Here is a 22,906-nt window from a genome sequence, read left to right on the forward strand (position 1 = left end):
AGCCTGGTCTTGCAAATTTAAATTAAATTAGCTGGTGATTTTCGTTGTTTGTATTCTTCACCTGCTAGTTAAATTGCACACGTTTGTATTTTAGGTGCATTATTTACATGCTGAAGTAGTGACACTGCATTAAGATAATGGGCCCTATTTTAACGATCTGAAACGCCAAACGCAAGTAGCTTTGTGGGCGGATCTCAGGCGCTGTTGCTATTATACCGGCGGGATAAATGAGTCTTGCGCCAGACGCAAATCTTAAATGGGTTGGTCTGAAGTAGCTAGGTGTGGTTTGGGCGTAACGTGAAAATAACCAATCAGAGCGTCATCTCACATTCCATTTTAAGAGCAGGCGCACTTGTTCCGTGGTGGATTGCTATTATGACGGTGGATTTGCCTGGCGCACGCCAGCGGGAGCTGTCCGGGATGCGGCAAAGTAATAAATGCCCGTCTTGGCCGGGTGGCGATGTTGCTGCGGCCTCTCGGGCGCATCTCCTCAAGTCTGGAGAGGATTGCTGCAGCCATGGAGCGTGGGCCTCCAAACGCACCACCTGCTCCTGTTGTGCCCCTTCCTCCTCCCCCCACTCCATCTCCATCCACCCGCTCCATCAGGAGCGCATCGCGCATTACCACTCCCGGACCAGATCCCACCGGAGTGTCCAATCCCACCGTAGTTCAACATCACGTCTCCTTAAGTCCTCTAATATTTCCTCATTTATGTCATCAACACATCCATGATTCATGGAAATGTTGTGTAAAACACAACAAGCCACAAAGAATGCTGCGACTTTTTGAGGACTGTACTGTAAAATGCCTCCTGATCTATCCAAACACATGAAGCGCATTTTCAGTAATATTTTTCTTTGTAATTATGTATGGTTTTCAAAAATGGGAACTGCTGTAGATGAGAGAAGTGTATGCGCGTTGTGCACACGCTACATTATGGCCAAGCATTCGTCTCTAAAATAGCATCTGAATAACGCGCCACTGACTTTAGACCAGGTTTTTCCTGGTCTGTGGTGGAATTGTTTTCTGAAACTGCATAATAGCACCAGGGAACGTTTGCGCCGGAACACGCCTCCTCTTTTCGCTGAACCGCCCCCTGGAGCGCAAATACATTCCCTAATTTACCGACGTGCGTCTGTGGAGGGAAAAGTCCGCTGTGCGTCGGGTGCAAAATAGGAATGATACATGCGTCGGTGTACAAAGGCAATTGCGCTGAGTGCAAGATAGGGCCCAATGTCATTAATAGTGGTTTATTGTTATTTGCTACAGAATGCTTAGCCTATATGTCAAGATCAAAGTTAGCTTATATAGTAACTCAAAATACAGTTCAATCACAACTGAAAATATGCCTCATTGTGTGTGTGAATAGAGGTGAATAAATATATTTGTTTGTGTTTCAGCGAAGTGTCAGTTCTGTTCCATGGGGGGGTTGGACCTGCCCCCACTGCTAAAAAAAATCCTAAAGGAAACACTGCATTTCTAACAAACTTTAGTGAATTGTTTGCTGTTCAAACTAACACCTTCAACACAAAGACGCCTCATCTCTGACATAACATTTGAATGAACCATGATGAATGGGTCATTGTTGAAGGGAATTTGAAATGGCTTTTATCACTTTAGTATATTCTGTAAACGAACAATGAAGACTACATTTGTCACAGAATTCTGTATAGTTTAAAAATTCACCAGATCTATCCATTTATTGAGACACAGTCCAAATTCCTTTTTCCATCCAAGTACCTAAAAACAATGACTTCCTGTTGGATAAGATGTACCTGTTGAGGAGTAAAATTGTGTTTTTATAAATCAAATTACAATGGAGGAGAACTTGCTGGTAAAAATCTGATGACTTCGTTGGCAGTTTACATAGATCATAGTCACATCGCAATAAAAAGTCAATACCTCCCAAATGTTGGAAAATTGCATCCGGTATGGTGAACCAAAAAGAGCTTTTGTGTGGAATAAATTAATTCAGCCATTTTAATTCAAGAACACCATTCATAACCAAAAAATCAATAGCATTTAGTCCACCCTCTTCAACACTCTTAATCACATCAGTTTTTCTAATATAATGTCATTTATTTTTCCAGATAAAGTTAAAATTTGTTTTGTTAATAAGTTGAGCCATTTTGTCTAAAACCTCTAATGAAAATGCAGGACATATAACTCTTGAAAGGCTTTCCATTTTAGATTAAAAGACCCTTCCAAATATGTCCCTATTTATCTTCTCTCTATACATTCTTGTAGTGCATTGAACAGCATATTTCTAATATCCTTCCAAAAAAACTTATAAAAGTCCATCAGAGCCAGGGGATTTGTTAAAAGGGGTGATAGAATGATTATATAGGTTATATGCCGGCTGTGACAGAGCTCCATCTAGCTCACAGCGGGCCGAGGTCTGAGAAGGACAGGCTGGGTGGCGAGGCAGTAACCCAGGCAGCACCGGCTGCTGAATTCCGACACAGTCGGACAAAATTTGCAATTAACCATCAATTTTCATAAAGAGGCCCATATTTGACCTCTGCATAGTTGATTTCTAGCATAAAAAAGTCTCAGAAGTGAATTTAGTGATAAAATAGCAGATGAACAATGTATACAATTTCTGAGGTCTGCGCGACCTATTCAGAAGACCACCTGATCTCAGATCAGTGGTGTAGCCTATGTAAATGTTGGGGCGCGACAAAGGTAGAGACTAGAGGCAAATAAGTTTGAGATTTGTCCGTTTTCAGAGGCAGTTTCAAATTGTGAGATTTGCAGAGGAAAGAGGTGGCAATGGGATTTAGAGGTTCTATGTATGTCCTATTTCCCCTCCAAACTGTCGTTATTCAACTATGACAGGGTAAACTCGGTTTTGCATTCTATCACCCCTTTAATGACAATTTCAAATTAAAAGCATCTAATTCTTCTATTCTTAAATCTGATTCACAAATTCCTTTAAATTCCTCATCAGTGTTTGGTATGAAATTTATAATTTTGTCAAAGGAGCTATTGGAATCAGTACAGGAGTATGCAGATGTATATAGCTTACTGTAAAAATACCAGGTATTTGAGCAGTATCGCTTTTATCGGTTTTTTATGTAGCCTACATAACCTTATCCGTCCATATTACTAACGTCACCCATCGTGGCACCATTGGTGATGTGGAGCATTTTAGTAAAGCTGCTGTATAGCAAAGAGCCTTCAGAAGAGTGTGACTCGCTCTGAAACGTTTTTGTAGTGTTCCCTGGACATAAACCAGTAAGAGCCATTAAAAAAAATAAATGATTATAAATCATAATTCTGTTAATGATGGTGCTGCAACCTCAGAATGGGATTAGTAGTAGTTTACTTTTTCGCCCGCAGGATTGCACCTAAATGAAATGATAGGTGTAGCCTACTACCATTCCTGTTTTCACCAGTAATATTATAGGTTACCTGTAATTAAATATGAAAATAATACACTGTTAGAGCTTACGCATTGACTCGAGTAAAAATTTTCTCGCACACCAATTCTCGCTATTTTGCAGCAGCAGCCGTGTTGCTTTTTTAACAAAATGTATATTCAAACTGGCTGTATGTGCGCATGAGTATTTCTGCAGACCAGTTTGTTTGTGGTTGTTGCCATGGTGAATCGTAGTATCATGGCCATACCTGTCAAGTATCCCGTTTTGGCCGGGAAAGTCCCGTATTTTACCCTTCTTTCCCGCCGTCCTCCCGTATTAGTATTTTCCCGTAAATCTCCCGTATTTTAACCTGCGTTATTAAAAAATAATAATACCCCGAGGACCGAGCGGAGTAAAAAAACATTCCCAATCTGAGCTCTGTCACTAGCCTTGCGATAATTGCCACCTGCAGTAGCCTTTTATATATGTCAATGGCAGTAGCCTATTACAGGTACAGTAGGTGGCAGTTGTCGCGAGCTTAGTGTGTGAGGTCAGATGAAGAAAAAAAAACAGAGACGGTGTGCTGCCAAAACTTATGAAGGCTTTACTATGCATTCTTAGGGTGACCAGATGAGAATGGGTCAAATTCGGGACGAAATAATTATTTTTATTCAGGAATTCAACTGACTGTCATGTCTGCTTTTTAACAGCAACATCCAATCCAATCACTCCTTCTCGTGGCTGCCTGGTACTCAACATGAATTTCAAAACACCGCACCAAAATTATTTATTATTTTTATTCAGAAACTCAACTTGTCTTGTAAAATCGAAAATACAAATAAAAAATCATTAAAATCATGAATTCAAGTGGTGACGGGAGCTGCAGCTGCAGGACGACTCAATTAAAAACCACCATGGACAGTTTTTAATGTTCAATCGGACTATAACTATACTCCAGAGTCTGCTCTTGAGACTTTTCTCTAATTTTCGGGACAATTAGGCCAGGATTCGGGATTCGGGACAACTGCTTGGATTTTGGGACTGTCCCGAATTTTTCGGGACGTCTGGTCACCATATGCATTCCCCATAGCAATGCAAGTTCAGAAAGTGTGTTTAGCATGGTACGAAAGATTGTTACAGAGAATAGGAGGACGTTAGACAACAGAACTGTCTGCGCTCTACTCTCATGTAAAATGAACCACTCTGGCCCAGCCCACTAATACACTCCTTCCACAACAGTCTTAAAGAATGCAAAGTCTGCAACAAATTTGTACAATAACTCACTAAAAGAGTAAAGAAAAGTTATGTGAAATGAAAAGAAAAACTGTAAAAGAAAAGCAATATGAAATGAAAAGAATGTGTGGAATGAAAATAAAATGTAAAGACATGCAATGTTATAAATTGTAAATGTTTTCAGCATTCTGCATCAAGTGGTGATTTTAGCTTTCTTGTACACCTGTCTTAAAATGTAAGGGATACTGGAGCTTGGTTGGGGTGGTGGGAAAATGTTCCTTATTTTCAAATCCAAAACTTGACAGGTATGATCATGGCTCCATTCATGCTGCCTTTTTATTGTGGTGGTGCACGCGCTTAACTTTGAGTGAACCTACTCCGATTTGAGTGAACCAACTCAAATCAGCTGTTCTGGAACCGAAAACTCAGTTTCCCATCTCAGGGTAAATCAACTCAGAGTTCAGGGTTACTCAGTTTGTTAAACCTCCTTCCGGAAACAGGCCCCTGGTCAGTGTAAGTGATGGGAAGGCTTTAACCATTGTGGCAGCAATAAAGGAAGTGCTGCAGAAAAAGAACGTGCCAACTCATAAGCTCTATGGGCTAGGAACAGATGGAGCTGCTGTAATGACTGCTGTAATGCAGCTCCTCCAGACTTACCGCGGGCCTCCGGGCCGCTTGTCCAATCAACGCTCTCCTCGCCCGGCCTGTCAGTTTAGGTGGACGCCGTCGTGATGGTGCCAGTGTCCACGGCAAGTCTTCTGTCTCCATCTCGTCTGCTTAGTTTGCTATCGCTCTATTTATTTGTACGTGCTGTCAAATTGTCTCTGCTTTACTCGTTTATGATCGCCAAACACTTCAACATTCAAATTTGTCTTTATGAGACGGCCGGTCCTCGAGCCTTCCTCCCTTTCTGTCGGATATACCCGCGCCGTTCACCTGTTTTTCCCCGTAAGAAACGCTTCAAAGCGCGGAGGTGTGCTGGTCAGATTCAAGGCTTACCTGGCGTCCACCTGTGTGGGGTGTCCCTACGTTCCTGCTGCCGGGCGATCGGCGTGGATGAGAGACCGCCGGCTCTGTCCCGTTGTCACCGGTTATTTCTGAGGCCCACCTGTTGACGGTACCATGCGGGTTCGGATCCGCAGAGGCGGTGTGGATTTTTGGAACCTGCGACCGCAAGATCATGCGCCGCCTTCGGGCCTGCGAGGATCAAACTCTTTGCTCGGCTCTGATTAATGCTAGATCGCTAGCAAACAAGACTTTTCTCCTAAATGATTTTAGGTTCTTGACAGAAACCTGGCTTCACGATGACGAGTTCAAGCCTTTCTCCAAACTTCTTCCGATGTGGCTTCCTCCCACCGGTAGAGGCGGAGGGCTAGCCGCTGTGTTTAAGTGTGCTTTTCGGTGTTGGAAGATTCCGTTTGACAGCAGTTCCAGCTTTGAGCCGCAGCTGTTTGAGACAAATTTCCAACGACCACGTTGTGTGTTTTATGTGTTGATTTTAATATACACGCGTGCTGCGAATCCAGACCTACGTCTAAGGATTTTCTTAGTCTTACTGACTCTTTTAATCTCACGCAGTCCGTCACTGGCCCGACACACGAAAAAGGACATACTTTGGACATCGTGCTGTCATATGGTTTAGGTGTTGCCATTAGCGAAACATGCGACACGTGTATTTCAGATCATCCGCCCGTCTTATTTACTGCGGTCGTCCCCTGCTCAGACGTTTCTAGCATTGCTCCCGCACGCTGCATGCGTGCAATTAACCCTTTAACTGCCTCACCGTTTTCTGCTGCTTTTAAAGGCTCAGTGTTGTACAATCTCGAAGATTGCAATCTTTATGTTGAGCAACTCGCCAACCTCTATGACTGTACTCGTACTGAGATATTGGACCATGTTGCTGCACTAAAGCGCTTTCAGAACTGCGGCTGAACGATACTACCCGCTCTCTCTGCCTGCAGAAAAGCTGAGAGAAAGTGGAAAAAGGATAAACTCCAAGTGTCATTTGAATTTTTACAGGACCCATTACATAAATACCAGGGAGCAGTTAAATGTGCTAAAAGTAATTTTTTATCTCACCTGGTTGCCAATAACAGCCAGAGGCCTCAGGTTCTTTTGAAAGTGTTTAACTCTATCATCAACCCTTGTGAAACTGACTGTGCCATCCACATGGCTGTGTGAAAACTCTCTGAAACACTTTGATAAAATTGCTCGTCTGAGTGGTCTGATCCACTGCTTTTACCAGTGACCCCTCTGTTCCTCCTTTATGCCCAGCTGTCTTGCAGCAGTTTGAGCCTGTTTCGTTCCACCTTCTCTCTGACGTAGTTAAGCAGCTTCGTCCTGCAAACCGCCTGCTGGACAGTATCCCCGCACGCTTCCTCAAAGATGTTTTTAACACCGTCGGGTCGAGTATTTTATCCTAGTAAAACTAAAGCAGTCAACTTCATCTATGGCACCAATGTCAACCTGTTAAAGCAAGTACTTTCTTTCATGGCTAGCGGCCGTTGCCTCGCTAGTCTACTGGAAAATGAACAATTCCACACACAAACACTCTACGCATATGTACAGTACATGACAATTCTTGTAGATGAAAAACACTTTTATTCAGTGCCTGGGACAAACGGTACAGCACAATTTGTTATAAAAATGGATATTTGCTGGACGTCGGCAGCGCCGAGGCCAGGTTAGTCTCTGGAATTCAAACGGGGCTGCTGCAAAAGCTGCCCTCTCCTCGCTCCCGCAAATAAACAGCTTGCTTGCCCGTAGCTTCTTAGAAAGCGGTATGAGGGGAAAATGGTCATTTCACATTCTAAACATTCTATAACCGCCGTTACAAACATTTTTGGAAAAAAAAGTCAAATGTTTTGTGCTGCGTACGATATAAATGAGGGCATTTAACTTCATTTACAAATAAATATCAATCGTCTTCTTTAAAATAGTCTTTAAACGTTTGCCGTTTCCCATCGTAACCCTAAAATGAAATTGGAAAAAATGTGAAAATCATCGGTACCTACGATACAAAATAACAGGATGGATATAGCATTTTTCGATAAACGGTTCAAAAGGTAAAACATTGATGTCAACAACAAAAAACGTGTAATATACAAATGGATACAATTTGAGAATGCGTTTAGCTTCTCCGCTCTCGTTCCGCCCCTTGGAGAAAATATGTGCCGATGCCCCCGAGAAAAAAGGACAGACGCCCCTCTGTTCGCCCTGTCTCTTTGGCGTTTATGGAGGGGCGGACAATGCGCAGCATCTCTGCCGGGCACAGAGCCGCGGGTCTGGTTCGTCGGACGCCGCGGGTTTTTCGGGGGAATTAAAACGTTGGGCCCGGAACTCCAAAGAAATTATTTTTTGAAGTGTGTTGTGACGGCGTTCTCGATGCAGAGGACTATGTGGGAGCCCGAGCAGCTGCTGGACGTCTGCTGCAGGAGGTGCCTGCTCTGTAGCGATGATGCCAGACCGGTCACGGCAGGGTCACCCGCCCGCCACGTTTCGCAGTAGTGGTCCGTTTGCCGGTGGCCTTTGTTGCTCGAGCCGTGCCACACCATTTTCTCTGGCCTGCGGGGAAGCAAAAACAAGTGTGTTCCTCGTTAGTAGTAGCCTTTTGTTTCCAACAGCTCAGAACCACATCTCGACTGAAAGTGTGCCCCAACTGTGTCGCAAGGCAGCTTTATTTGTACAGCACATTTCAGCAACAGGGAAATTCAAAGTGCTTTACATAAAACATTAAAGAGCAGTTAAAAACAATAAAAAAACGGATACAATACCAGAATAACAAATTTAACAATTATATAAAGAAAGGCAACATCAAAAAGAAGGTCTTCAGCCTCGATTTAAAAGAACAGAGTTGCGGGGGACCTGCAGTTTTCTGGGACTTTGTTCCCGATACGTGGAGCGTCAAAACTGAACGCTGCTCCCCCCCGTTTAGTTCTGACTCTAGGGACAGCGAGTAGAACTGTCCCAGACGAGCTGAGAGGTCTGGGTGGTTCGTAGTGTAGCAGCAGATCAGAAATGTATTTTGGCCCTAAATTATATGTTGGAGACGCCGTAACATTAACCCTTGTGTGGTCCTTCGGGTCCCAGTGACCCGAAGGACAACACAAGGATTATGTACTTCCCTTTACTTTGTTGAGAATTGCTCTCTAAACCCTGTTTCTTGTAAAGTCAGTAAGTAAAGTTTATTTCTAGAACACATTTAAACACAGTTTAAGCTGACCAAAATGCTGTACAAACAAGAACTAAGGTGCTGTATTAACCCTTGTTTAGAGAGCAATTCTCAACAAAGTAAAAAGCGTAATTATAATCCTTTTTTCGGGTCACCTAGCCCAAGACAACACAGGGTTAATCGAAGTCTACTGAAGATAAAAGCATGGAAAAGTTTTTCCAAATATACTGTGAGACACAAAAAAAAGGGGGGGGGGGGAAAAACAGTTTTTTTTTAAAGGGTTTGAAGCTGAGTGCTGAATTTTGTTCTCATTTAATTTAACAAAGTTCTGGCACATCCAGTCGTTAATTTGTTCAATGCGCTTAGTCAGTTTTTGTATTGGACTATAGTCCCCTGTCGATAAGGTTATATACGTTTGTGTCTCGTCCGCACAACTGTGGTAACATATTTTGTTGTTTTCCATAATCTGAGCTAGTGGAAGCGTGTCAATGTTAAACAAAATCGTAAAACAAAACATAGCAATGTGATCCCCGTTCAAATGTTTATGTACCCTTATATCTTAATACTGCGTATTGCCCTCTTTTGCATCAATGACAGCTTGCAGTCTTTTGTGATAGTTGTGGATGACTACCTTATTCCCCAGATGGTAGATATGCCCGTTCTTCTTGACAGAAATCCTCCAGGTCCCCTAAATTATTGGGTTGTCCTGCATAAACTGCACGTTTGAGATCTCCCCAGGCTCAATGATATTGAGGTCAGGAGACTGTGATGGCCACTCGAGATGGGAAATGGTTCAGACGGGAGGCCCTGCGTTACGGACGCAGAAATGGCTCCTGTGCTTGTGCGAGCCCCGTATCAAATGTATGATTATTGTACAAACAAAGACTCACCATGCGCTGTCCCTGAGGGTGTCTCTACCGTCGAAGGAGTAGATTGGCACATTCTCCCTCATTTTGTTTGCATCGTCGCCAAAGAGAGACTCCCAACTGCTGAACAACACTTGGTCCTGCGAGGAAGACGGTACAATGCCTTAAATTTAATTTAATTTCCCCTCCATAACGTGATCTTTATAAAGCAGCGGCGAAATACATAGGATATTTACTCAGCAAAAAATTAAGTGTCCCGTCACTCTCAACTGCTTTTATATTTTAAGCAAACTTAACATATGCAAATATTTGCATGAACATTAAAAGATTTAACAACTAAGACATAAACTAAACAATTTTCACAGACATGTGTCTAACAGAAATGGAATAATGTGTCCCTGAACAAGGCAATTTGTTGTGCAGCAATAGAATGCAACAAACACAGGCTATACAGGCAACAGACACCATCAATAGAGGACAAAAATAAGTACATACTATACAGAAGTCCACATCTTACATTGAATTATTAACAAAGCCTATATAGCAATGGGAACGAAAGAGTTTTTGTGTCTGTTTGTCCTGCATTTAGGCAGACAGAATCTGCGGCCAGATGGCAACAACATAAAGTAGCTGTTCAGGGGGTGGCTTATATCAGCCAGGACTGACTGGGCCTTCTTTAGGGTCTTTGTCTCATATAGCGATTTTAAGTCACTCAGAGAGTTGTGGAAAATTTTTGCCACACACTTTAGTTATGTATTGCAGCCTGTTTTTGTTTTTAAGAGTGAGGGATCCAAACCAGCTTACAAAGGCAAAAGAAAGAATGGTTTCAATAAAACATCATTAAAATTGCTAAGTTTACAATAAAGAAAACATGCATTGGTGTGATTTTTTATTTTATTTTTTTACAGACTGCATCAACTTGTGGATCGAAGGTGAGTTTGTCGTCTATTATAATACCGAGGTATTTGTATTGCTTCACTACTTCGATAGCTTGATCGTTAATAAGGGCAGGAGAGAGGGTGGGGTGATTCTTCCTAAAGTCGATCAGCATTTCTTTAGTTTTTGCCGCATTGTGTTCATAAAAGACGACTTGCACCACTATGTAAAATCATTTAAAGTAGCGCCATACTTAGGGTCATTGTGCGTCAGCAGCGACACCATTACCGAATCGTCTGCAAACTTAATGATATGACAACTGGTGTGCTGGCTTTGGCATGCATTTGTATATAAAATAAATAATAAGATAAGGGGGGGGGTCAAAATCAAAAGTAGCCCTCAGTATCTGGTGTGACCACCAGCTGCATTAAGTACTGCAGTACATCTCCTCCTCATGTACTGCACCAGACTGGCCAGTTCTTGCGGCTGTTTTTGCTGTCCTGTACCTGTCCCGCAGGTGTGATATTTGGATCTACCGATCCTATGCAGGTGTTGTTACACGTGGTCTGCTGCTGCGAGGACGATAAGCTGTACTTCCTGTCTCTCTGTAGAGCTGTCTTACCGGGGATTTCCACTGGATGCGTAACAGCTGCGGACCGGCTCCACTGCGTGTCTGCTGCGTGCTCCGCCGTCAGTCAATACCCACCGGGTCCGGATTTGTTGCGGAACGGCTGCGGCCGTAACTGACAGCTGTAGTCACGAGGACCCACAAGTTCTCGCGAATTCAGGTAGAATAGAACCACAAAACCAACAACGGTTTGTTTCCATCCAGAGGAGTAGAGGGGAAACGACTCTGCCCTGTGTTTTCAAGGTGTAGTTCAGGGAAATATGATCCGCTGTGAGCACGGTGTATTTTATTTTGAAAATTAAACGGATATTTATTTTGTTTCTGTGCTCGACTTCCTGTCCCGCACTATGTGCCGTGTGCTGAATTGCTGCGGAGCTCTCCGTCGTCCGTCAAAAATAGAAGCTCTGCGTATCTGCTGCGGAGGGCTGCGGACTGACGGAACTGGGACGGAGTCGGGACGCAGCCGTTCCGCAGTCTGTGGAAATACACAGATTGACTTTAATGGAAACCTAATGACTCAGTCGATGTTCCGCATCCAGTGGAAATTGCCGGTTAGGCGTCTCACAGTACCGACATTGCAATGTATTGCCCTGGCCACATCTGCTGTCCTCATGCCTCCTTGCACCATGCCTAAGGCACGTTCACGCAGATTAGCAGGGACCCTGGGCGTCTTTCTTTTGGTGTTTTTTAGAGTCAGGAGAAAGGTCTCTTTACTTCCTAATTTTCTTAGAACTGTGACCTTAATTGCCTTCTGCCTGCAAGCTGTTTTTGTCTTTTCGACCGTTCGACAGGTGCATGTTCACTGTTTATAGTTAAATGAACAAGCATGGAAAACATTGTTTAAACCCTTTACAATGAAGAGCTCTAAAGTTATTTATATTTTTACAAAAGTATCTTTAAAATACAGTGTCCTGAAAAAGGGGCCTTTCTTTTTTTGCTGAGTAGTAGTTAAGACAACACAACCGTTAAGTTTCTAAGAAACCTATTTGATGTAAAACTCAATCTGTCCGTACGTGTGTGTAGTACAAACGGAACCGCAGCAGCGGTTGCATCTCACCTTGAGGTTGACGATGGGGACGCTGTCCCTGTCCGACCTGCGGACGATGGTGTAGAGGTCTTGAAGCTTGGAGGACAGGAATGCTCTGAAGGTTCCCTTCAGGCCTATGGCGCGGGCCTGCTGGAAGCACAGGAAGTCTGCCCCGCGAATTCCTCGCATGTTACCAGTTTGAGGGGCGTTCAAGGCGATGAGATGTAGCTGATGAGGAAGACGCAGGCTTCTGTAAGTTTATTGCATTATTGATTATAAGTTTTACATGATCAAATAAAAATATTGCACGCTGAATTAAATATATATATTTTTTTTTATTTACTTTAGTTTTATTGTTCAGCCAGAGATGTTCACGAGTCATTTTTTGGAAGTCAGTCGAGTCCAGAGGTGTATAGTCCAGGTGCCAGAAAGTAAAAATCCTGCCATGTTTTTGGATCTGCCTCTACATCTAGAACAGGTGTTTTCACTAACGAGCTCATCTACCTGGTAGAGGAGCTGGTTTAGTGATGGTTGGGACAGCTGCTGGACAGGATTTCTACTTTCTGGCACCTGGACTATACACCTCTGGTCGAGTCTCAAGTCTTTGAGGGGCAGGTTCAAGTCGAGTCTCATCTGGCCATCTGATGTGTCCCTAACACTGTATTGTTAAATCTTATGAATTCAAAGCATGTCCTGTAGCTACCATCCATACAGTACAGTATCAAAATCAGTTGTAGGATAACTTTATGGGGTCTACTGCAATGCAATCTGAAGAAACACAAATTGAGAACTCTGTTTCAATTTCATAACTATTTGTGTGCTGGCAAGCGTCGACAGAAAAGCTGGATGCGTTGGTTACAATACACAAGGAGTTAAACGACATTCGTAAAAGCCTCGAGTTTGCCCGCAATCAAATCGAAACACTACGGCATTCGAATCGGGAGCTCCAAACTTCGGTAACAGCACTCACCCTGCATGATAACCTCATCTTCTCATTCCGGAAACATCACCCGATAATCCAAAGTTACGGATTCAAAACTATATCTCAACTCAAACTACCCACTGACGTTGTCTAAAATATTACCTTCCACAGAGTTTGCCGTCTTGGCAAACAACAGCAGGATTAAACTTGGCCCGTCGTCGCAAAATTTGAACACTATCGACAAAAAGAACTGGTCAAAAGCAAAGGAAAACTACGCAAGGGCACCAATTTTGGAATGAATGACCAATTCCCACGGGAGAGAAACGATCAACCCCATACTAAAGGAAAACTGAAGAAACAACATACGTGCGGTATTGGCAGTTGATAAACTATTTAAATGGACAATTATTCCGGAGCACTGAAATAACACCTTGGCTTTTCTGAATAAATGCACAATTTCTCTCTCTCTCTCTCTCTCTCTCTCTAAGGCATGTGCCTTTCTTTGCATATTGTTTGTTTATATCTTGTCTTTTCGTCTGTCCTTGTCTATATGTGTAAAAGTCCCCTTGTCCAGTGTCTGTTAGTTTTGTATTCATGTTCTACATCACTACTACCCCTCAGCTCAACCCCAAGCAAAAGCGCTGGAAAATATGTTAGGCGAGATGACACACATCCACCTAACACTGACGAGCAAAAACACATACACCATATTCCCTCAACCCAACCCCTCTATCCCCCTCTCCCCTTCCTCGCTCTCTCTCTGTCTTTATCACTTCATACAGTGCCTTGCAAAAGTATTCGGCCCCTTGAACTTTTCGACCTTTTGCCACATTTCAGGCTTCAAACATAAAGATATAAAACTGTAATTTTTTGTGAAGAATCTACAACAAGTGGGACACAATCATGAAGTGGAACGAAATTTATTGGATATTTCAAACTTTTTTAACAAATAAAAAACTGAAAAATTGGGCGTGCAAAATTATTCAGCCCCTTTACTTTCAGTGCAGCAAACTCTCTCCAGAAGTTCAGTGAGGATCTCTGAATGATCCAATGTTGACCTAAATGACTAATGATGATAAATAGAATCCACCTGTGTGTAATCAAGTCTCCGTATAAATGCACCTGCTCTGTGATAGTCTCAGAGGTCTGTTTAAAGCGCAGAGAGCATCATGAAGAACAAGGAACACACCAGGCAGGTCCAAGATACGGAGAAGTTTAAAGCCGGATTTGGATACAAAAATATTTCCCAAGCTTTAAACATCCCAAGGAGCACTGTGCAAGCGATAATATTGAAATGGAAGGAGTATCAGACCATTGCAAATCTACGAAGACCCGGCCGTCTCTCTAAACTTTCAGCTCATACAATGAGAAGACTGATCAGAGATGCAGCCAAGAGGCCCATGATCACTCTGGATGAACTGCAGAGATCTACAGCTGAGGTGGGAGACTCTGTCCATAGGACAACAATCAGTCGTATACTGCACAAATCTCCACTTTATGGAAGAGTGGCAAGAAGAAAGCCATTTCTTAAAGATATCCATAAAAAGTGTTGTTTAAAGTTTGCCACAAGCCACCTGGGAGACACACCAAACATGTGGAAGAAGGTGCTCTGGTCAGATGAAACCAAAATCAAACTTTTTGGCAACAATGCAAAACGTTATGTTTGGCGTAAAAGCAACACAGCTCATCACCCTGAACACACCATCCCCACTGTCAAACATGGTGGTGGCAGCATCATGGTTTGGGCCTGCTTTTCTTCAGCAGGGACAGGGAAGATGGTTAAAATTGATGGGAAGATGAATGGAGCCAAATACAGGACCATTCTGGAAGAAAACCTGATGGAGTCTGCAAAAGACCTGAGACTGGGACAGAGATTTTTCTTCCAACAAGACAATGATCCAAAACATAAAGCAAGATCTACAATGGACTGGTTCACAAATAAACATATCCAGGTGTTAGAATGGCCAAGTCAAAGTTCAGACCTGAATCCAATCGAGAATCTGTGGAAAGAACTGAAAACTGCTGTTCACAAACGCTCTCCATCCAACCTCACTGAGCTCGAGCTGTTTTGCAAGGAGGAATGGGCAAAAATTTCAGTCTCTCGATGTGCAAAACTGATAGAGACATACCCCAAGCGACTTACAGCTGTAATCGCAGCAAAAGGTGGTGCTACACAGTATTAACTTAAGGGGGCTAAATAATTTTGCACGCCCAATTTTTCAGTTTTTTTTATTTGTTAAAAAGGTTTGAAATATCCAATAAATTTCATTCCACTTCATGATTGTGTCCCACTTGTTGATTCTTCACAAAAAAATACAGTTTTATATCTTTGTTTTGAAGCCTGAAATGTGGCAAAAGGTCGAAAAGTTCAAGGGGGCCGAATACTTTCGCAAGGCACTGTATGTCTCATAACCCACATATACGTACTAGCCGGCAACTCCGATATACCTGACATACACGTAACGACATATACGCGGCTTCCGTAACCAATCCAAAATACTTAAAGTAATAAATCGTCTAATAAAACTAAAGGCTGATATTTGCTTCCTACAAGAAACACATTTAACAGACACAGATTTACAGCATCTTAAATTCAGACAATTTGACAAAATATACTCTTCAACATATAACAGCAAACAAAGAGGTGTCTCAATCTTAATAAATAGATATTCAGTTTTCACTAAACCAATCCATCGTGGACCCAGACAGAAGGTTCATCATCATTCATGCAACTTTCAACCGTACAACATTTACACTGGCAAACATTTATGGCCCTAACAATGATGGTCCATCTTTCTTCCACAATCTTTTCTCCTTAATATTAAATTCAAACAAACAATCTCATCATAGCAGGAGACTTCAATAATGTCATCAATCCCGCAATTGACCGCTCAAGCACCTCTGGCAACTTAAGAAACTGGCGTTCCACTGACGCAATAAAGAAATATATGGGGGACTATGGCCTTAGCGACAGTTGGAGAATAAATACCTCACCTTCACTGCTGTGGGAAACTGGGAAGGCCAGTCCGAATCAGGGGGAAATTATATTGTACTCTTCGTACAGGAAAAAACGGCAACAATTGAAAAATGCATTAGAACAAAAAAATCAAACACTTAACAAATTAAATATTCCGCCATCCCAGTGAACCAAAAGGAATTAAAAGAACTTTCAAATTCAGTAACTGAAATATGGTTTTCAATACAGTAATAATGTAAACAGTAAATATTTAGCAAATCTACTCCAACACAAGAAAGCGAAATCAATCAGCCAGGGTGGGAAATTAGCACCCGCCACCCGCCAATGGCGGGTATTTTTTCAAAGTTTTTCAAGGTGACTTTGCCGTTTACCAGCCACAGTGGCGGGTGAATTGTAAAACATTCCTTGTAACGGATTGGACAGTTTTTGTCAAAGAATGCTGTTGTTAAGTAACAATGTACAATTCTTATGAGTCGTGTTACGTTACTGCTAATGAATCCCCAAAATGTCCAGATTTTTGCTGCTTCATAATAAAAACATTCAAATACCAACATAACGGAGGACCTTTATTGTGAAGAACTTACAGGAAATGAAACCGTTCACAGCCGGGGCTTTGACCACGCATAGTCGAGTAGCTAGTTTTCAGCGCTAGTCCGTGAGTCCGTGACACATGTAGCTAGCTGAGCTGAGCTGAGGTACAGACGAAAGGAAAATTATCTGTTAAAAAATGTGGCGACATATCCCCGGTGTTAAGAGGCCCGCCGCGGAGTCAGCAGTAGCTATGGCTGTACAAACTGAGAGCGAAGTAAAGAAAAAGAGGAGGTACTTCTCGAACAAGTGGCGCATTGACAAATGTACAGCGAAAGGCCGTGCAAAACCTTTCAGACCGTCCTGCCAACCTGTATACATTTTAACGTCAATGTAGACTAACGATGTTTAAGGAGCTGCTGCCGTTTTAATCCTTTCGGCTTTCTGCTGCTCAGTTCTACCCCGCAACTGACGAAACACACACACACAGGTTTGTGGCACTATCTTTGTGGGGACCCGTCATTGACATAATGCATTCCCTAGCCCCTTACCCTAACCTTAACCAAACCTAATTCTATCCCTAATCCTAAAACCAAGTCTTAACCCTCAAACAGCCCTTTAAACTTGGGGGGTCCAGCATTTTGGCCCCACAAAGCTGTCGGGACCCCACAAGTATACTGGACTCCCGGTTTTTGGACCGCACAAATATAGTTAAACAAGAACACACACACACACACACACACACACACACACACACACACACACACACACACACACACACACGATGCAGGAAAAACCGGAGATGAGACGTACAGGATGACCTAAATTGAGGACAGCTACACTTGTTATTGTAAGATCAATGATAAGTTTAAGTCCAATAAGTCCTTTATCAAACCGTATGAATGTGTGTCTCAGGCCAGGATAGGAAATTAACTAACAATGTAAAGATCAACAAGCTACGGACACATAATAAATACATTTATATTAATAAAATATGTATTAATAAGTAATTTAATAAAGCAATTAAAAGTATGCTAGTGCACTCTCTCTTATAAATTTGAGCTCCTAATACCCTATTGTCCCACTAGAGCACTGCGCTCCCAGAATGCAGAGTTACTGGTGGTACCTAGAGTCTCTAAAAGTAGAATGGGAGCCAGAGCCTTCAGTTATCAGGCTCCTCTCCTATGGAACCAGCTCCCGATCTGGGTTCGGGGGGCAGAAACTGTCACCTCATTCAAGAATGAACTTAAAACTCTCCTATTTGATAAAGCTTATAGTTAGGGAGTGAGGAGTTGCAGTGTTCACCTAACTGGCCCAACTGCTTCTCTTCATAATTGTTAGATTAATAATACATAACAAAGTAGAGGGAGGCAGGCCAGCCAAGCCAGATCCGGCAGGGGGAGAGTTCTAAGCCCGAAAAAGCTACCTCTCCTTATGACCTGTCTCTCTTAGTTACCTGTTATAGTTACGCTTGTATTATTTCTAGACTGCCGGGGGACTTCCTTCCTTTGACACACTGAGCTGCTCTCTCCTCTCCCTTTCTATTACTGTTACTATTACTATTACTATTTGTGTGCAGTCCGTCCCAGAAATTACTAAGTTACTAAAGTTACTAATCCTAGCTTCTGGGGAGTTTACTCCCCGAGTCCTTATGCTTTTTTTCCCCAGCGTATTTCCTTGGAGAACGTTGGCACCAAGATCCTGGTCGCAGCTGTCGCCGTGGTCCTGCTGCACTCCCCTGCTGAACTCGTGACCCTGCAAGTTGCGCGTGTGATGCAGCTTCCCGCTACATCCAGTCACTGTTCCATTATTAATGTGACTACTATCTCCACTGTTCATCACACCCCCAACCGCTCGCGTCAGACACCGCCTACCAAGAGCCTGGGTCTGTCCGAGGTTTCTTCCCAAGAGGGAGTTTTTCCTCGCCACTGTCGCACTGCTTGCTCTTGAGGGAATTACTGGAACTGTTGGAATTGTTGGGGCTTTGTAAATTATAGAGTGTGGTCTAGACCTACTCTATCTGTAAAGTGTCTCGAGATAACTTATGTTATGATTTGATACTATAAATAAAATTGAATTGAATTGAATTGAATTCCGGAAAAAGTGACTGGTAAAAAAATTTAAGTGGCTGGTAAAATTGGGCATCCACCAGCCACAGTTAATTTCCCACCCTGCAATCAGCCCAGCGATCTTGGACTCCACAGGATATAAACAATATATTTTGGAATTTCTACAGCAACCTCTATTCCCCTGCTCACCAAACTACGCAATCAGAAATTGACACCTTCTTAAACAGTCTGACGTCACCAAAATTAACTGCAAAACAAACTGACATTCTAGACGCCCCCTTTAGCCTCAATGAACTTACCAAAGCCCTCAATAAAATTCCTAGCAACAAATCTCCCGGACCAGATGGATTACCAGCCGAATTCTACACTTTTGGGATATATTATCACCGCTATTCAACAGAGTAATTATAGAAAGAAAAACTTCCTCCACCGTACCCACACACATGAATACAGCAGCCGTGACATTACTGTTAAAACCCAACAAAGACCCATTTCACCCCTCTAGCTACCGACCTCTTTCACTATTGAATACTGACTTGAAAATTATCACCAAAGCATTAGCAACCAGGATAGAAACACTCATTCATCCAGATCAGACAGGCTTCATAAAAAATAGACACGCCACTAGGGTTGGGCATCGAGAACAGATTCCATTGGAATCGTTTGGAGGATTTGGTTTCAAATCTGATCATGGGTTCCAAATTAAACATGCGCAAGTTTTGGTTTCCGTCGCGGCCAGGCGCTTGTTGTGTTGCAGCCATGGAGCACAGTAAGCGGTGCTTTAGTCTGGCTTTATTTTACATTGAAAAAGCCCCGTCAAACTGCAACCCACCGTTGAATCAAATCTCTGATTTGTGAAATAAGCATGTGACCCGTTTCAACTCCACCACTCAAAGAATCGGAATCAAGAATCAATAAGAACCGGAATCGAAAGGAAGAAATCGGAATTGAAATCCAAATCGTTAATATCCAAACGATGCCCAACCCTACACGCCACAGATAACGTCCACAGACTTTTCAACCTATTCAATATATCACAAGAAAAACATTATCACTAACGGAATCATTTCACAGAGTTTCACACTGCATTAGGGGACCAGACAGGGATGCCCTCGCTCGCCTTCCCTCTTTGCCATTTTCATTTAACCTCTCACAGCAGCAATACGACAAAACAGCATAATCAAAAGGAATTCAGGTAGCCGACGTACAACACAAAATCTGTTTATATGCAGATGATCTTTTACTTTATTTACAGAACCCACCGGTATCACTTAAACAAACTTTCAATATCATCAACAGATTCTCCCACGATTCACATTATACTATCAACTGGAATAAATCAATTTTACTACCCCTCTCAGATGACTCATGGGATTTTGGAGCTCAGGACACTTCCCTCAATCTTCACACAGGCAACATCAAGTACCTAGAGATTCAGATTTCCCCCAGGCTGTCCGAGCTTTCCATCCTCAACTATACTCCCCTCCTCAGGAAAATGAAAGACGAATGTAAACGCTGGTCTAAACACCCGTACTCGTGCTCATCGGAAGAATAGCTGCAGTCAAAATGAAAGCCCTACCACAGATTAACTACCTTTTTTCTATGATCCCCATCACTCCTACAGACAAATGGTTCAAAACTCTCAATTCGTTAACAACACAATTTTATTGGAAAAACAAAAAAAACAGAATATCACTCTCAACACTACAAAATAAAAAAATCACATGGTGGGCTTGAGGCACCAAACTTTCATCACTACTTCCTGACAAATCAATTACAATACTTGGTTAAATGGATCAATATACACAAGTACAATTACCTGTGGCTGGAACTGGAACAAAACCAATGTACAAACATCCCAATTGCAGATCTCCCCTTCCTATCACAATCAATCAAGAAATCTAACGTCTGCCAATGATTTCCAACCTAAATACAACAATCCAAAAACCAAGTGGGGAACTGATCTGGCCTTCTCTCCCACCCCTGATTACTGGGAACAAATCTGTAAGAATACCTTTTTCCATGACCGAACGACAGAACTCACATCACCAAAAGTAAAATGTTCAAAATGAGCCTAGCAAACACAGGAATCTGTTCACAATGCACTTTAGGTAGCACGGACGACTATCTGCAGTTCCCTCTTTCTGGAATAAGGTCACTGAAACACTGTCCACCACCCTGAGCTACAGAATCCCATCATCTCCAACACTGTCTCCTTGGTGACATCTTCGAAATCCACATCCCGCAAAATTCTGGAATCCGTTGCTCATTTCTCTAGCTGTCGCTAAGAAAGTAGTCCTCCAAAACTGGAAATCAAAAAAATCTTGCCACATCAATCACTGGACAAATGTAATCTCAGACTACATTTCAATGGAAAAACACAATGCACAGAGGGAAGCAAATTTCAGGCTTTGAAGACACCTGGTACCCATTTCTAAAGTTTCTAAATTCAACAAAAAAATAACTACAAGCCGTGCACATTACCAGACATATACCTCCCTCCTCCATTTTGTAATACCTTGCCCTCTCTATTACTTTTACATTATTTGTTTATTTTCTTTTTCCCCTTTTATTTCTTTTTGCCCTACAGTTACCACTTTACTAATACACATAGGCACACACTATCCACACTTATGCATAACATTTTTCCAACTCCTTTCAACACCCTAACTGTGACCACCCAATGTGAATCACAGATTATTCTACCCAATCACTAATATGTCCTTGTGCTTGTCAACTGTCTTGTCCAGTCCAGTCTTGTCTGTTCTGATATCGCCCTGTCTCACTTACCTCTGTTGTCTGTCTGTCATCTTGCGTTTTATGTGTTGTGTGTTACGTGGTGTTGTGTGTTACGTGGTGCTTTAATCCCCCCTGCGCTTATATGGACCCAGGGCCTCACTAAAACAGGGTGAATGGTTACGGTAGGGCAACAGTAAATCTGAATGTAACATACAGTGTATATAAAAATATTGATTTATTAAAAATAAAGTTGTCCTCAAAAGAAAAGAAAAAAAGTTAATACACCAACCATGGTGCAAACATGTGAGAACTGACACTTTCTGTATTGCTATTTAACAACAACCTGGTGAAATATTAACCTAAGTCTGTCATATCATATGGATACAACTATAAAGATACAATTTTCCTGTTCACAGCATTAGCACAACACTTTACGATGATTGGCTTGTTACCTGTGACGATACATGCTTAATTTAACGTCTCTTTCATATTCGCAAGTGACTGACCTATTTGAGTGCATTTTGAGATGCCTGATGAAGTTCGACGTTGTTGATCCGGCATTATTTATCTTGGTGCCACGCACCTTTCATGTAGCTGTTCGTTTACTGCCGCTGTTTACCAAGTTATTGAAAGCAAAACTAATGACAAAAGGCACAACTCTGGGAGGACTTGGTGTCGCCATCGTCAATGCATTTCTTGATATGTGAGTGCGCGCACCTAGGCATAGCGCATGCGTTACGTTGCACGTTATAGCAAAGGGCAGGGGAAAGAATAGATGGATAGGGGAATAGAAATACATGAATTAATTTAGATTTAAAAAGCAATAATTGCATGAAAACAGGTTGTTGAAGAGTCTCGAAGCTCGAGTCAATTCTGAAGTCTTTTGGGTTGAGTCGCAAGTCAAGTCTGAAGTCACTGTTTGTGCGACTCGAGTCAGAGACTCTAAGTAAGTACTACAAGTCGTAGAGATAGTCAGTCAAGCAATGATATATTCAAATATTTAGTTCCAGTAGCCACAAGTTTACACCACTTTATCCCACATCAACGTAACGCAATACCCTCCGTAATAAACCTGTTGACGTTTGTATCGGTGAGCTCTCCCGGTTGAACTCTACTCACTCCTGATGCAGATGGGTCCGCGTGGCCAGCGGGCTGCGGTACAGGTGGGCTGGGTCGTCGCTGTGGAGTTACAGGGTATCTGTTCTCGGTCTGTTGGGTGGCCGGTCTTCCGTCCGTCTGACCAGTGTGTCTGGGATCCGGGAATCTGGGATCGTACTGCGGGGGGTACCTGGGGTCTACAGGTGGCTGCGGCGGAGGCTCGATGGGTCGTATGGCGTGACCGCCCTGGGAGTAATGGCCAGCTCCGTTGTTCTGGGACTGGTCCTGGGACTGGGGGTGCAGAATCACAGGGGGAGGCTGCACCTCTGCCACCTCGTTCTCCTTTAAATGAAAATAAGAGAGATTTAACAAAAATCAAAAGACAGTTGGTGAATAAAAAAGGCTAAAAA

General features: G+C 42.6%; 1 protein-coding gene across 1 annotated transcript in view; it reads right to left on the minus strand.

Moving 5' to 3' along the window:
* Positions 1 to 7,158: 7,158 nt before the first annotated feature.
* Positions 7,159 to 22,906, minus strand: part of col18a1a (collagen type XVIII alpha 1 chain a) — a 66,494-nt gene continuing 50,746 nt past the window's right edge. The window contains exons 39-42 of the mRNA XM_039817583.1: positions 22,518 to 22,838; positions 12,194 to 12,391; positions 9,657 to 9,772; positions 7,159 to 8,159 (exon numbers count right to left, since the gene is read on the minus strand). Coding sequence (XP_039673517.1) covers positions 7,946 to 8,159; positions 9,657 to 9,772; positions 12,194 to 12,391; positions 22,518 to 22,838 — 849 coding nt within the window. The 3' untranslated portion in view covers positions 7,159 to 7,945. The remainder of the gene's footprint in view (positions 8,160 to 9,656; positions 9,773 to 12,193; positions 12,392 to 22,517; positions 22,839 to 22,906) is intronic.

The sequence above is a fragment of the Perca fluviatilis genome, chromosome 12, assembly GCF_010015445.1.
Source record: "Perca fluviatilis chromosome 12, GENO_Pfluv_1.0, whole genome shotgun sequence".
Taxonomy (NCBI): domain Eukaryota; kingdom Metazoa; phylum Chordata; class Actinopteri; order Perciformes; family Percidae; genus Perca; species Perca fluviatilis.